This window comes from Rhododendron vialii, chromosome 7a (assembly GCF_030253575.1).
Source record: "Rhododendron vialii isolate Sample 1 chromosome 7a, ASM3025357v1".
Classification (NCBI taxonomy): domain Eukaryota; kingdom Viridiplantae; phylum Streptophyta; class Magnoliopsida; order Ericales; family Ericaceae; genus Rhododendron; species Rhododendron vialii.
In genome coordinates this window covers 38,633,010-38,648,695 of record NC_080563.1, presented here as the reverse complement: position 1 = coordinate 38,648,695, position 15,686 = coordinate 38,633,010, and the positions used below count along the sequence as shown (strand labels likewise).

Below are 15,686 nucleotides of genomic sequence, written 5' to 3'. Positions count from 1 at the left end.
TGAACAAATATTTTCCTCCTAGATTTTCCTCAACCTTTCCTATACTTAACTTTCCTTTCCTTTCCTTTCCATTGCATAGGTACCAAACAGGGCGTGAACTCTCCATCTGCAATTCCATTATCACGCTTCTCGCTCTGGTTGTCCAACTAGAACTAGGGATACACAGCAGCACATCAACTCTCTCTCTCTCTCTCTCTCTCTCTCTCTGGGATACACAGCAGCACATCAACTCTCTCTCTCTCTCTCTCTCTCTCTCTCTCTGCTCCATCAATGGCTACATCGACCGCGCCGAAAGAGGAAAACTCCACCACCACCACCAACGACGCTTCACCGGCTCCTCAACTACCACCACCTCTCACTGCTGCCACGGACTCGTCTCCCGAGGAAATCGACGAACCGAAGAGCCTCGGAGACTCTCCAACGACCGGAGACGCGGCGGCTGATCCAATGGCCGTGAAAAACAACGGCGCCAACAACGACGACGTTACAGTTTCCTATACCCAGAAGAAGATGCGAAGAGCGGAGCGGTTCGGAGTGCCTGTGCAGATCTCGGAGGAAGAGAAGCGGAATACTCGAGCAGAAAGGTATAATAATTTTCTCCCTTTGTTGGAGGTGCAGTTCCGCTATATTATTGGGCTGCTGGCTAATGACAATAGTTTAAGTTGTTTCTGCTAAATGGTATTTTAGTTGATTATGCGAGGAGAATGACCTGCCCAGAAATCTGTAAAAACATTGGTTTTAGTCCATTAAGTTTAGCAGAAACCCCCCGTAATTATCTTAAGGTACGGTTATGGGATTGGGTTTGTGTTCTGTTATTCTGTTTCAATTGATAGGATTAGGGTTTGGGTTTGGGCTTAATCCACGAACAAAAGGAACTAGTCCTTGCGCAGTCTCACAAACCAGAGCACTTCGTGGAGAAATTAACACCAAAAACAGCTACTAACCCCACAACATCTAGGAAAAGAGAAAGAGGTTCCTATGAATTCTCCCGGCTGCAGAAATGGATAGATTGCGGGAAGAGGCTTTATTCCCTCTCCGAGAATCATGCATACCCAAATGTCCTCCTTGAGAAGGCACTGCAAAGAAGACAGTCCATAATCTGGTGCTGAAAAACCCTCCCGTTTCTTTCCTTCCAAAGCCAGTAAATTGTTGCTCCAAGGACAATGTGAGCCATCGAGTTACCACCTCTGAATTGCCTTGCCCAACTCAAAATCCCAGACAGATCCACTGGATCATTGGTAATCCCATTTCACTCTAGGACAAGAAAAGATGGGAGTGGGATTTATTTTCCCCAAGGCAGAGATTACATCCAAGATGAAAGTCTAGCTTATGAGTTTTTCTTGTTTTAGTACATCTATCCAGTTTCTTTTAATATCAGCACATTTTGAGTAACTGTTACTAATAAGACCACATATTCTTTCCTTGACTCAAACTTTATTTGAATGAAGTAAAAAGTTGAGTAAAAACTTTATTTGATGTGAACCACCCCAATGTGAAAACTCAAATGTATTCATGAATTTCAGTCTTTTCAGAAAAAGCATCATTATGGCTTATGGGATACTTGCGAATATCGAAGGCACAATGACCTTGAAAAGTTTGAGTAAGGATTGGCTCCCTTGATTTTTGTAAAACTCAATTTGATGTGGGTTTGAGTCAAGGAGGATGCAGTTTTGAGGAGTTTTTTTTCACCCAATTTGGAGTTTGTGGAGATTTGAATAAGGGCTAGGATGCCCTCAGTGTAGACCCTGTGTATTACCCCATTCTGTCACTAAATTTTTACTTTCATTAGTCATGGTGTTTATCTTGATAGACAATTTACAGCTTCTATAGCTCATTTATCTAATCTTCTCATATAATGAATGTCTTGTCTTTCCATAGGCTTTTTATGGTTCTTAAACTCTGGGGGAAGTTCAAAAGATACACATACAGCCAACGTAACCGACTTATCTCATTGTTTGTTATACCCTAGAACTTTATGCATCGGAAGGTTACTCTCGAAACATGGTACTTATTCATTCCAAGCCAATGAATCGAACATGCTAAAGTGATCTCAAAAAACGTTTCCTTAGAGCATCTCCAACCTTAGCTTCGAATGTGGGGATTCCAAACTTTTTTGAAGGCCCAAGTGGCAATTTGACATTTTTGAATTGGGCATCTCTAAAATACCCACTCCAATCACTATGCCAGATTTCTTATTCAGGCAAGTTTTCACATTAATTTTAAGTTTTGGGGAGTAAAATAATCCAAGAAACATTTGACATCAGATGTCAAATTTGTCATGAGAGAGGAGATATCAAACGATACCTTGACAATTGACATCTTGGTTGGAGTTGGCTCAAATGCCAATTCATCCACTTGGCATGCCATGTCCACTTTGACATCCTTAGTTGTAGATGCTCTTAGTAGTGAAATCACTCGTCTTGACGTTTCCCATATATATTCAAGTTACTTAAAATATTTGTGGTGGCAGGGATGTTCACTGATAGTTATGACATCATCATTAGAATGTCAATTGGCAATGTTTTGTTTTGTCCATGTTCAAACCTTTGTTACATAGATCCCTGATTTTGTGGGAAGTATGGGTGTCGACACAACGCGACATGGGTACGGGTCTCGGATACACAAGGGATTCGCCCAAATGCATCCAGACATGGCTAGTTTTGCAGAAGAAGATGATAATGAGGTGTGTAGGGTATGGATTGTGTATGGTATTTACGGTATTGAAGAAGTGTGATGTGTGTACAGTATAGTTAACTGATTTTGGTGCTAGTTTTAGATGCGTGTACGCCTGTACGGTATCAATTAAAGCTTAAGGATTTTGATCGTATAGAAATCAAGAAGGTAGATGCTGAAGGGTTTTAATTGTATGTTAAAGTTTAGACATTGGTTGGTTGACTAAATGCCTCAAGTTTTGCTTGTCATTGGTAATTTGATGACAAGTTTCAGTGTTGTGAAATGCACCTATGGCAGTGATTTTCTTCTAGTCCAAGCCATTGTCATTTTTATTTGGCAGCTGCTATCCACTGCTAAAGGAATTTTCTGTATTATAATTCTGCCTTTTAAGAATCAGTTCCAATTCTACTTCTGTGTACAGTTGAGCTTGTTAAAATGCGGGTCTGACTCGTTGCAGGTTTGGGACTGGGTCTGGGTCTGAGTCCGGTGTGCATGGATCAGATGCATTGATGAAATCAGAAGAACAAAAGAGAAAGGCTAGAGGGGAGAGGTTTGATTATCTGCATCCTTAATTATTTGATGAAGAAGTACCTTGTCATTGAATTTGTTACAACCTCTAATCACTTTTCTCTTTGTTTGTTCAAATAGTTTTTGATCGGTCATATTTTCATTTTAGGTTTGGGTCCGTGCAGTCTGTTTCTGCTGATGAGGAGGCGAAGAAGAAAGCCAGGCTTTCCAGGTTTACAGCAGCTGCCCCGATAGATCCTTTGGAAGAGGAAAAAAAGAAAGCAAGGGCATTAAGGTCAGCATCAATGCAACAATATTGGCTTCCCCACATACTATGTTAGGGGTTTGTTACGGTGTTTCTATAAGTCTATGTGATGCAATTTTGATGGTTGTTATTTCTGGTATACATTTAATGATGCGTTAAACATTGGTTTCCAGGTTTTCACAAGCTCCGTCTGGCTGTCCATCACAAGTAAATGGCAAAGCATATGATATTGAAACTTTAAGTCCTTGTGAATTGCTAGTTTAAAGAGCTCTTGATGCCAATGTACCCCTATTAGTTTGTTGCCTCGAGTAGTAATTTTCTGCTTTTGAACTTCAGAAAACAGCTATCACGGGCAAGGCTGGCGGGGAGACCTAAATGCCTTTGTTTTTCTGTTCATGGTAAGATCTGTGTGAAGAGGTTATCTTTAGTGATCAGAATTATCAATTATTGTCATGCTTCGTTAAATTGTCATGCTTTCTCCATGGAATGAATAGGTTTCTTTGGTGAGCTGTCTTAATTAATTTGCCGTCTCATATGGCATGGCGAGTTTTGTGTTTTGGCATGTTGACTCCCCATGGCTTATCTATGGTTATGTCTACTTTCTGACTATGAATTCTTGGATGCAGATCTTCCATTATCAGACACCCTCTCAAGGTGTATGGCAGCATGACGGAGCTTTTTTTTTTTCTCAGATGTATCTGTTCACCTGGTGAGGCCAGGATACTCAACACCTACTTCTCCTTAGTGTTAACCTATTTTAATGACTGACAAAAAGTATCAAAATTCTGAAATTATAGGCGTGGGAAAAATTTCTGCTCTCAGTTTCAGATATAGAACTGAGACTCTTCAGAAAGCACTGACTCCTAATTTTGGTTCTGTACAACTATCCTTATTTTCTTCCTCTATTATTAGCACGTGAGCAACCCCTCATATCTACGCGTAGTGATGTCATATACCGTGGGTTCGCTTGGTATCTGCAATAACATTTAACTTTGTGAGTCTAACATCATCTGATCCAAGAATTTGAGCGTCAAATTTGCTGCATAGTCAGTTCCATACTTGTAGAACAATCCTATTACCAGAAATCACAAAGCATACAACTGTGGTCTTTTCTTTTTTCCTTTTTTTCTTTCCGTCTCTATTTTTAGAGAACTGCAATCTTTTGGATTTGTAAGATTCAAGGCTATAGATAGCCAGAAATATGTAACAGTTTTTGGAGCAAAACATAAAGCAACTGGTTTTGTTTTGCTTTCTAACTCTAGATTGACAGCTTTTAGGAAGGTGCCGTTGATTTTTGGAACCATGCATATTGCCAGTGTTATTGATGCTTAGGTCGAGTTTATGTAATGCATTATTTGTTTTTATGTGCTGAGCTTGTGTGCTTACAAGTTCACTTCGTGTGTCACATTTTGTGGCACATGGTGTGAACATGTTGACTTTTGGATTCGTGGATCAGATGATAGTAACCTTGCATTTTTCAATTGGGTCAAAATTATTTTACTGCTGTTTTCATACTTGAGCACGCAGATATGAGGGGGATTTGGGGAAAGTTTGAGGGTAAAGTTGTCAGAGGATAGAATTTGAACTCATTCTTGTCCTTGGCTCTCACAAAAATTTCCCACAGCTATAATTTCAGAACTTATGGTATTCTTTCTTTGTCAATGGAATTGAATTGATGCTTAGGAGGTGTTTGTTGGTTAACCTTGATCTCAATTGTTGAATTGCCTGGCTATTCAATCGGATTTGTAACAATGAATTGAAGAATTTCGCAAGTTCAATTTTGGAACTTTTAGAAAAATAGAAAGGTCCCTGATTTCTGAATTTCCTAGTCATTGTTTGTTTTTCGGTTTCTTATGTGGTATAAATTTCTGAATTTCCTAGTCTTGTCTGTTATGTTTCTCTGATGTTCCTATTTTGTCAAACGTTCCTAGTTCTTGTTCCCTCACTTTTGGAAGTTTCATCGCTCCTTTGCTTGAAAAGAGTAACCAATAAGTTGAAGAAGAGTCATGGCTCATGGTATCAATAGCATCTTCACTGACTCTCTTGAAAAAAAAGAAAAAAAAGAAAGAAATGGCATCAACAGCATCTCGGTTTTGTATAGTTGGGACAAGAGAGATTGTAATCCATCGCTTGATCAATTTTTAGACTGGTTTGAGCTTTTCCACTCTTTGGAGAGTGTATAGGGCCTTTTTGTCTTGTGGCCTCTTTTTGTATTTGGGTGGCAATCCCTTTATATATATAATTATTTACTTATTAAAAAAAAATAGCATCTCGTTTAATTTATTTTCACCCCGTGTAAGTAGAATGATCTATAACATATTGTTTTTTATTCAATTCATTCTATCAGAAGCATTCAAAAAAAGCAAACCAGTTGTAAGATTTGAGCTACCAGGCTTAGAAGCTTTTGGGGAGTCTACAAGCGATTTGCCACCCTCGCCTCTGTCATCTTTACAAAATGACTAAAAGCCTTTTTAAGTGGAAGTAGAATTGCTAGGAAGTATAAACAAGGAGTAGCACCCTAGGGTTTATAGGGTTTCAAAGTTATTTTAACATTCGTAAGAACCTATTACAAGGTGGGAAAGGGAGGGAGAGGCTAGGTTCGAACCCATGATCTGGCACTTCTTTTTCTTTCCATCGTATCTGTTTCAACAAGAAGGAGATCAGGACAAGCAGAAGATAATAAAGGGTTTCCGGTCTATTCTTGCATCTCTTGGCATAGTGGTGATTCCAAGAAAAACTAGACGACTGGGATGTAATGAGCCTGAACTCCACACAAGAATAGAAATTATAGAATCCTTGTAAGTGCATAGAAATTATAGAATCCTCGTACGAGCACTTACAGTTTCCTCTATTTGTGCTCTGTTGCTAAAATTCATGTGGATAATGCACAGACGAATATGAGATGGAGGTCGATTCATAGTTTACAGTCTTGCAGCAATGAAAGGAGTCATCTGCCAACTAATTCTTCTTGTGTTGATCCAAGATTCAATGGCATAGACCTACAAGAACAAAAGGAGACATGGGAATCCTCACTCACTTAGAGGAAGCCTTAAATCTATGTAAAGATCTTTTGGAATAGAATAAAGAAGAAAAGTAGGGCTTGGAACTTTATATTTTGTTTCAAAGCGATGTTACAAGCTAAACATGCCAATGAGCATGCCAGTGCTCATGGTTAAATTTTGATTAATACTACCTCCGTTCCAAAAACATCGTTTAGTCCGCAAAACGAGAACTTAAAAAAATACATTTTTATCAAGAATTTTTTTTTTAAAAATTCACAAGTTACTAGATATCAATGAGTTATTTCAATTTATGCAAGAAATTTTGGAATTTACTGATAAAGGAACATTATTTGTAAGTTCTCGGGGACTGGATAATCATTATGGTATGGAGGGAGTTTCAAATCCTAATTCCTTTTACCAATCAGTAACGGTAAAATAAATTTGAATAGCTACTCTCGTGCATTTGCTTTCTAACCAAAATGTAGTGCAACAAACACAAATTGAGATAAGTTTGACATTGTCTTTTCACCTAAATACTGGAAAATCTTAACATGCAGAAGACCAGAGTCAATGTATACTGGAAAACTTCTCACCACTGGCAATCGAAAGGCTCCCCTTGCCCATTGGAATAAAAGAGCTGATATATTTTCCTTCTTCCTCTTCCCAAATGACCCAAGATATGGATGTTGTATTCTAGCTACTGGATGGAGGCTCAAGAACTGTTCATTAACTTATCATTCTCAATTGACAGGATCCACCAAATCAATCAACAAAGGGATTGGCAATATCGAGCTAGCCATTCACCAAAGTAGGTTCTTGGAGCTCAATTACAAAGAGCTTCCTCATCAAATTCATCCATCAAAACATATCCTTGGTCTCTCATAAAATAAAGCAATCTGTCTAACATTGCATAAATTTCTTCAGTTCTTTCATTTGTAACATCTTTGGCAATAAAGGTCTGTAACCCACCACTTGTTTCAATCCAACTACTACCAGGTATCTTCTTCAACCCAAGATTTTTCATCTTTTCCCTTACCTTTTCAGCCTCTTCCCATCTTCCAGCTCTCGAAAATAAATTAGCCATAATAATGTAATTCCCTGTATTTTCTGGCTCGATCTCAAACAAACGGTCACAAACAAACATCCCAAGTTCAACATCACCAAAAACCGAAGCCCCATTAAGCAAAGCACCCCAAACCTTAGCACTTGGCTCAATTGGCATTTTAGAAATGAATTCCACCGCCTCAGAGAGCTTTCCAGCTCTACTTAAAACTCCTACCATACAAGCATAGTGCTCCACTGTGGGCTGAATCCTGTATTTCACAAGCATTGCATCAAAGTTCTTCCAAGCTTCATCAACCACCCCAGAATGGGAACAAGCTGTCAATACTGCTGTAAATGTGACGGGATCTGGTTGAGTCCCATTATTCAGCATCTTTTCATGCAGATCCAATGCCGCATTCGCATCACCGTGTGCTGCATGTGCTGAGATTATAGCTGTCCAAACAATCACACTCCTATCTTTTGATTGATCAAACACTCTTTGTGCCCCGTAAAGGAACCCCAATTTTGCATAGGTATCGATAATTGCAGTGGTGACGTAAACATTCCTGTAAAAGCTGTTTCTAATGGCATATGCATGTATTTCTTTCCCACCTTTCAGATTAGAAAAATGGGATACAGAAAGAAGAATGCTTGAAAGTGTAACCGAGTTTGGCCTTAGTTCGGAGGATGGCATCTCTCGAAATAATTCTAGAGCTCCCTCAGGTCGATTGTTCTGTACCAGACCAGAAATAACAGCATTCCACACACTCAATGCTGGGCTTTTCATTTCTTGGAAAAGATCCAAAGCTTGCTCTACAAATCCATGAACCATGTACCCAGAGATAATGGCACCATACGTAACTTCATTCTTCTCACTCATGTTTTCAAGAAGTTCTCTTGCATAATCCAAGCTACCACATTTGGCATACAATGCAATAAGCGAATTGCAAATTGAAAGGTCCATTTCAATGTCATTAGCGACGATGAATTGATGAACATCCATTCCAAACAAAAGATCATTTGACTGCCCGCAAGCCTGCAAAACACTGAGCACTGTAACCCCATTTGGCCTTAAACCTTCCAAATCCAATATTTCTCTGTACAATCTCTTGCAATCTTCATAATACCCTTCTTGTGAATATGCAGCAATCATCGAATTCCATGTCACAATATCTTTCTCTGGCATTGCATCAAACAATTTCCTTGCTGAAGCAACATCATCACACCTCGAGTAGTACGTAACCAAAGGATTCATAGTGAAGACATCCGAATCAAACCCATTTTGCACGACAAAAGCATGGAACATTTTAGCCAGTTTTAAGTCCGGAAACAATGACGACAACGCCTTTAACACTGACGTTATTGTAAAATTATCTGGTTTTGTGAATCCTGAAGGAGAAGATAACCTGTTGGAAAACAACTTAAGTGTTTCGACATGCATGTCGTTGAAGGAATACCTGTTAGACATATAGATTGTAAGTATTCATACTTCCAGCTTCCAAGTCATTATCCCATAGATGCATCACACAACAGAATTAGGACATCCAAATAAAATTTCTATAAAACAGAAAAACCATTACGACAAATACAGCCCCAAAGCCAAAGAACTTGATTTCAGAATCCCAAACGATTGATTATACATTGCCCTAAATATAAACACATTTTGTTATAGGCTTATAGCCGTACCCCAGCTGTAGCCACACCCTAGTTCTTTTAAGTTTCGCTATACCGACATACCTATATCATCTGAACTAGTATCCATACGCGTGCTTCTTAGAAAACAGTAAATAGATTCAATAAATATAGCCAAACTATCAACTCCTTTGGGGCCAGTCAATATAGAGCTTTGCTCTGACTTTAATCAGGACCCCACAAGTGAACGGTGGGATTGGTCTCCAAGATTAGTTGAGATGTGCGTAAGCTAGTCCGGACACCTGAGTTATCAAAAAAAAAGGCAAACGCCCAAAAAAATTGATTTCAGACCAATTTAGTTTTTTTGGCTTGACTTATTGGTTCAGCAAAAATGGTGTAGTTTTTAAGATATCCAAAACGAAGCCTAAGTGATCAACATCACATAAATTAAAGAACATGAACATGGTTGATTGATAAAAACGAATTCCAATTCGTTACTAACCCAAAAGGGTTTAAAACTCCACAAATAAAAGACGTAACAAACAATACCCAGCGAGCAATGCGTTCCAAGAGAACGTGTTCCTGTGGGGAATTTCGTCGAACACCCTGTGGGCTTCGGGTAGGTGACCTGACTTGGAGTAGAACGTGATGAGCTTCGAAGCGAGGAAGTTGTCGAGGACGACGGAGGAGAGCAGGAGGCGAGCGTGGAGCTGCTTGCCTTGGCGGAGGAGGCGGCGGTCGGTGCAGCGTTGGATGAGGCGGCCGTAGGCGGCGTAGTTGAGTCCATTGGCTCCCTGGAGGGTTTGGCGAATGTAGCCGTTGGTGATGGTTGGTGTTTGGCACAGAAGGGACTTCGCTAACTTCATTCATTTGCGCAAGTACGAACAATGTGCTCCCACCATTCTATGTGCAAGCTTTGGCCTTTGAACTTCCCTTGTGAGACCGATCGGATTTGCTTGGCTAATAAAGTAGGTTCAGGGAGATTTTGAGATTTTAGTTTTTAAAAAGTTGTTCTTGTAAATTTTGTTTGATTTTTTTTTCTCTCATAAATATTCTCTTCAAAATATTTGACAATTTCGCCGTTCTCTTCAAGATATTTGACAATTTTGCCATTCGTGTTTGTTCGTTTTTAATGATTTTTTTATCAAATTCTTTTTTTAAATATATATAGTGTACTTCTATTTAATTTAAAAAGTAAAAGAAATTATTAAAATATTAAAAAGGAACAGAGAGATTTTGAGATTTTAGTTTTTAAAAAGTTGCCCTTGTGAATTTTGTTTGGTTTTTTCTCTCGTAAATACTCTTCAAAATATTTGACAATTTCGCCATTCGTGTTTGTTCGTCTGTAATGATTTTTTTATCAAATTCTTTTCTTTTCTTTTTACTTTTTGAATAGAGAATAAATTATACACACCGGCGGTGTAAACATTTATTTTCTCCAAATCAATTGCATTGCGCCATGTCATCAAAACAATGGTCCCAATGAATAGAACATTGTGATTTGGCCCAATGTAATTGATTTGGATGAAACAAATATTTTTGCACCGGCGGTGTAAAGAATTTAATCTCTTTTGAATATATATAGTGTACTTCTATTTAAAAAGTAAAAGAAGTTGTTAAAATATTTAAAAAGGGGAATTTGTAGTGCCAATCCCAAATTGGAGGGTGACATTATCAATCTTATTCAATCCCGATATGGAATTGAATTTGCCACTCTCTTGAGGGTGACATTATAAATTTAGGAAATGACATTATCAATGGCTAACGAAATGACTTAAACAAAAAAAATACACAAACTTATAGATTTATTTTTTTTAATCTCAAAACTGACAACCAACAAAGGTGATTCAATAGGTTTTGAGCATCTATGAAGTCTCTATGAAGTCCCAATAGACATAAAATATGAATCTAGAGAAGCTCGGTTGAGGTGATTTCAGATCAGATTTTAAATTCAAAGTATTTTGGAAGCTAATTTTCAACTTTTGCCGTAAAAACGATCAGCTTTTACTACATCTTAATCATAAATCCATTAATCCGTTCGCCACAGCAGAATCTATATAGCAATAAAATTTAAAATCTAGAAACTAGAGCAGAATCACTGCAAATAATAAATTCCAAATTTCTTAATGCCTCGCTAAAATTCCTAGTGCCACCCTTGTAAGGTTGTGGATGTTTGAGTTAGTACTTAGTTTACGTACACTTTGATTGATTCGAGGGTTCTCAAGTTAACAATCGAGTAAACCTTCTAGTAGAATTCGAACATGTTTGCCTCCCATGGAATTTGAACATGCGATTTTATGAAAGAAAAATATGAGTCAATGCTTGACACGATGGCAATTAATTAAAATGGACGCTCATTAGTTATTTAAGGCTTCATTCTTTGTAAGTTTTTAGTCTTTTTGGTTATGTGTACTTTGTTCGTCTTTTCTAAATTTTTGTTAGATTCGCGACGAGAAAAGTCTAAAAATTAAGAATCTATGACCAAAAGCAAGAAAAAGTTTACGAAAGGCATAAAAAAAATACCAAACAACTGTCTGTTTTTTTAAAATGTTGTCTTATATGAACTTCTTTTAATATCGGTCCACATTTTGACACTTGTCGAGAAGAATGATTAACCTTAAAATTATGATGAAAACTAATAAAAAAGTTGGAAAAACTAAAAGAATACCGGAAAAAAAAATTGACAAAAAAAAAAGAAGAAGGAAGAAGGGAGCCTTAAGTCTATGTAAATGTTGAATACACCTTAAGAGCTAGATTTCGTTATTCCTTGTAATTAAAACTTATAATTGAAACGGTTCTTTTTCTCCTAACTAAATTCAAATAAGTACTTATTTTGTGATGTATTTGAGACAATGACCGATCTCATAAAACGAAAAATAAATAATTTAAAAAAGAAGAACCTTATTAAAACGGGCAAATTGCTATTCCCCCTCACACCCCAAAGCCCAATTTCCCTTATTACCCTCGGTCCCCCCTCCCGTCCCCCTGTTACCCCCGTCAACCCCCTCCCTTTAAACTAATATTTTATTTATTTAATTTATAAATTATTTTATCTTTTACGTTTATAAGAATAATTTTTCTTTTTTATTTTCAATTATAACCCCTCATTCAGATTTTCTTCTCATTTTCTTATCTTCATTTATAACCACTTCTTCAGATTTTTTTTTCTTACCTTCTTATCTTTAATTATAACTAGAGGTGGTAATCCCAACCCATATTTTTGAACCTGCCCAAACCCGTCCACTCACCTTCAGTGACTCCTCCAAAAACAAAACCTAGCTAAACCAGAAATTGTCTCTCTCCATTTTCGTGAAAACACAAATCATCTCACACCCAAGCCGTTCTACTAGCATTAAAATCAATTCTCTCTATCACACACACACTTCGGGTAGGTTTGAATTAAAAAGTAGGGAGTGATTTTTTTTCATCTTAATTCAATATTTTTTTTTGCATTTGGTAGTTTTGCGTCACACTTTTTTGACTTACTGGTTCATCTCCATGAGAGGAACTGAAAAAATAAAAAAATTTGATCGAAACTCATATTTTTTTTTAAAAGACAAAAATAAGTCAAAAAGACATCTCTTTGACTTATTTTTTTCTCTTTTTCAAAAAAAATTGGGTTCTGATAAAAAAATTATAATTTTTTTGTTACTCTCATCAAGATGAACCAATAAATCACAAAAATTTGACGCAAAACTAACAAATGCAAAAAAAATTGAATAAAGGTGAAAAAAAATCACTCCCTACTTTTTAATTCAAACCTACCCGAAGTGTGTGTGATAGAGAAAATTGATTTTAATGCTAGTAGAACGGCTCGGGAGAAAATCACTCCCTACTTATCTTTTTTAGTTTGGGAGAAAATACTTTGTTTTGCTTGTCTATAATTATTTTGGCATTATCAATTTCCTATTTGCGAATCTTTCGTGTTTGTTAAACTGTTTTCTTTGCTTTATTTTGTGTTTTTTCAAAAATTTTTGAGTTCCAATCATAATTTTAAAATTTTCAATTCCTCTTAGCAAGATGAACTAATAATACTTTTTCATTTAAGCAAACACTTCTAATATGAAGGGATCCAAACGAAATGTGGTGGAGGGAAATTTTTTTTTTTTTATCAACTACTTTCACAAAAGTGGGTTTAATTAATCTTGTTTAATGAACATGATAGGATTAGAAGATGGAAACCCAATTTTTTGTTTGAAGTATTAGATGAATGTTTATGTTAATATGATTTTTTTGAATAGATATTGGGTTTGCAAATCTTCTTTTTATCTAACATGAGTTTGAACATAATGCTCATGAGACGGAAATAATATGTCGAAAGTTGTAGAATCAAAATAAGTGTCCATTGAAAGACCTAAGAGCCAAAAATCCATTATGACCATTTAAGATAAAATGACCAAAAAATAAGATTTTTGCACTGGTTTAAACATATTGAAAATTAAAACACTTAATTTCTTAACTATATTTTTAATATATAAACTATGTAAAAAAAATAAGTGTTCCAATTTTTAATCCGTTTGAATCGGTGCGAAAATATTATTTTTTTGATCATTTTATTCTACATGTTCGTAATGAATTTTTGACTCTAAGGCCTTTCAACGAGCACCCTAAGACTATTTATTTAGTTTTACGACTCTCTTAGGATGCTCGTTAAAAGACCTTAGAGCCAAAAATTTATTATGACCATTGAGAATAAAATGATAAAAAAATTAGATGTTTGCACCGATTCAACCGGATTGTAAATCGGAACATTTAAATAATATTTAATAAATAAAAGAGAAAAAAGATATAAATATTACTATTAAGTAAATAAAGGAGAAAATGGGATTGAGTAGGCTGGGGGTATATTTGGAAGAGGGAGGGTGGGGTCGGGAGGGGTGTGTGTCAGGAGGGGGGGGGGGGGGGGCCGGAAAGCACCTCTCTTGAAACGGAATCTAGTGTCAAGATTAATCAGTTAATTTGGTATTTCAAATATGCCCACACAATCCACGTGTAAATTGCTTTTCCCACCCTCCTGACACCACACCCCTCCCGGTCCCACACCCTTTTTCTGCTTTTACCCTCCCTCAGCCTTTTTAATTACCTCCCTCCGCCATTTTAATTCCCTGGGCTCTGCTGCCCCTAAACGTCAACGTTTGGATTAAAAAAAAATTCTCACCATCAATTTGCAATCCTATAGAGCAGAAACGTAATTATGAGAGCCTTAGAGACAAAATTTGATTATGTCTCTTTAGAATAATATGATCAAAATAAAAAGATCTTCACACCCGTTCAAACGCATTAAAAATTGAAGTTTTAATATATTTTTTAATATATAAACGGTCTAAAAAAAACTTAAGTGCTCAAATTTTCACTCCGTTTGAATCGGTGCAAAAATCTTGTTATTCTGATTATATTGACAAGATCTTTGCACCGATTTAAACGGAGTGAAAATTTAAGTACTTAATTTTTTTAGACCGTTTATATATATTAAAAAATATGGTTAAAAAATTAAGTGCTTCAATTTTTAATGCGTTTGAACGGGTGTGAAGATTTTTTTATTCTGATCATATTATTTTAATTTATTTCTTTATGTAATTACTCATATCTTTTTAAGGCCTTTCAACAAAACACCCTAAGACTTATTTTTTAGTTTTAAGACTCTCTTAGGATGTCCATTGAAAGGCCTTGGAACCAAAAATTTATTATGACCATTTAAGATGAAATGATCAGAAAAATAACATCTTTGCAATGGTTCAAACGGATTGAAAATTGAAACACTTATTTTTGTAACTATATTTTTTAATCTATAAAGGACAAAAAAAGAAAAATAAAACAGTCGTATAAATATGATCAATTGAAACACTTTTTTTTTAATTACTTTACAAAGTCTAGAATTAGACTTGAACCTATTATTAAAGAAATAAAATTCAAACTAAAAAGAAATAAAAAGAAATAAAATGAAAAAAAAAATCAAACCGGAAAGAAAAGAAAAAAAAAGAAAGAAAGAAACTGTAAAGAAAGAAAGAAAGAAAAGGAAGAGAGAGAGAGGCGGGGGGGTAATCCGGAAAAGGGGAGGTGGAGCCGGGGGGTGTGTGTCAGGGAGAGGGGGGAATAGCAGCTCTCAATCCACATGGATCTCTTGTTTCTTAAGTTACCGTTTTTTTAATCTCAGGTGGCATTTCGCTAAGCATTTTTTGAGTTTTTTTTTTTGTTTCGGTCTCATTCAATTTTTTTTTTTTTTACGTTCGTTAATTTTGTGCCTCACTTTTTGCTTGACGAGACGAATCGAAAAAGTAATAAATTATGATTTTTGTCTAAATATGTTTGGAAATATCCAAGATAAAAGTCCAAAAAACCGGCTTTATCTTGCATATTTTTAAAAATATTTAGATTAAAATCATAATTTTTCGAGACAAATTGAAAAATAAAAAAATGAGTCGCAAAAACTAAACCAACGAGTTGTTTTTATTTATTTTATATACAGTATATATGGACAAAATAAGAAAAAGTGAGTCGCAAGCAATTTACAAAGATCCTATGTTAAACCGCTCGTGGATCTCCTAAATCCTCCGTCATGCAAG

General features: G+C 36.2%; 2 protein-coding genes across 6 annotated transcripts; one reads left to right on the top strand and one right to left on the bottom strand.

Annotated features, from left to right (window-relative positions):
* Positions 1-56: 56 nt before the first annotated feature.
* On the top strand, positions 57-5,043 carry LOC131332054 (protein MODIFIER OF SNC1 11-like). 4 transcript variants are annotated; one of them, XR_009201586.1, is made up of 7 exons: positions 57-584; positions 3,131-3,223; positions 3,350-3,475; positions 3,619-3,682; positions 3,782-3,843; positions 3,940-3,982; positions 4,072-5,043. XR_009201586.1 is itself a non-coding variant. In XM_058366091.1 (7 exons), the coding sequence occupies exons 2-6, from the start codon at positions 271-273 to the stop codon at positions 3,818-3,820; spliced, it is 636 nt and encodes a 211-aa protein (XP_058222074.1). In that variant the 5' UTR covers positions 84-193; positions 262-270; the 3' UTR covers positions 3,821-3,843; positions 4,072-5,043. The 4 variants fall into 4 exon arrangements, 2 of the variants coding, with proteins under 2 accessions (XP_058222072.1, XP_058222074.1); XR_009201585.1 differs by having other exon boundaries at positions 3,940-3,987; XM_058366091.1 differs by lacking the exon at positions 3,940-3,982 and having other exon boundaries at positions 84-193; positions 262-584.
* A 1,365-nt stretch (positions 5,044-6,408) lies between these two features.
* On the bottom strand, positions 6,409-10,152 carry LOC131332051 (pentatricopeptide repeat-containing protein At2g37310-like). Of its 2 annotated transcripts, XR_009201578.1 has the most exons (3): positions 9,673-10,152; positions 7,026-8,948; positions 6,409-6,444 (listed from the first exon to the last, which is right to left on the bottom strand). XR_009201578.1 is itself a non-coding variant. In XM_058366088.1 (2 exons), exons 1-2 carry the CDS (start codon positions 9,987-9,989, stop codon positions 7,271-7,273), a joined length of 1,995 nt encoding a protein of 664 aa, XP_058222071.1. In that variant the 5' UTR covers positions 9,990-10,152; the 3' UTR covers positions 6,860-7,270. The 2 variants fall into 2 exon arrangements, 1 of the variants encoding a protein (XP_058222071.1); XM_058366088.1 differs by lacking the exon at positions 6,409-6,444 and having other exon boundaries at positions 6,860-8,948.
* Between the last annotated feature and the right edge of the window lie 5,534 nt (positions 10,153-15,686).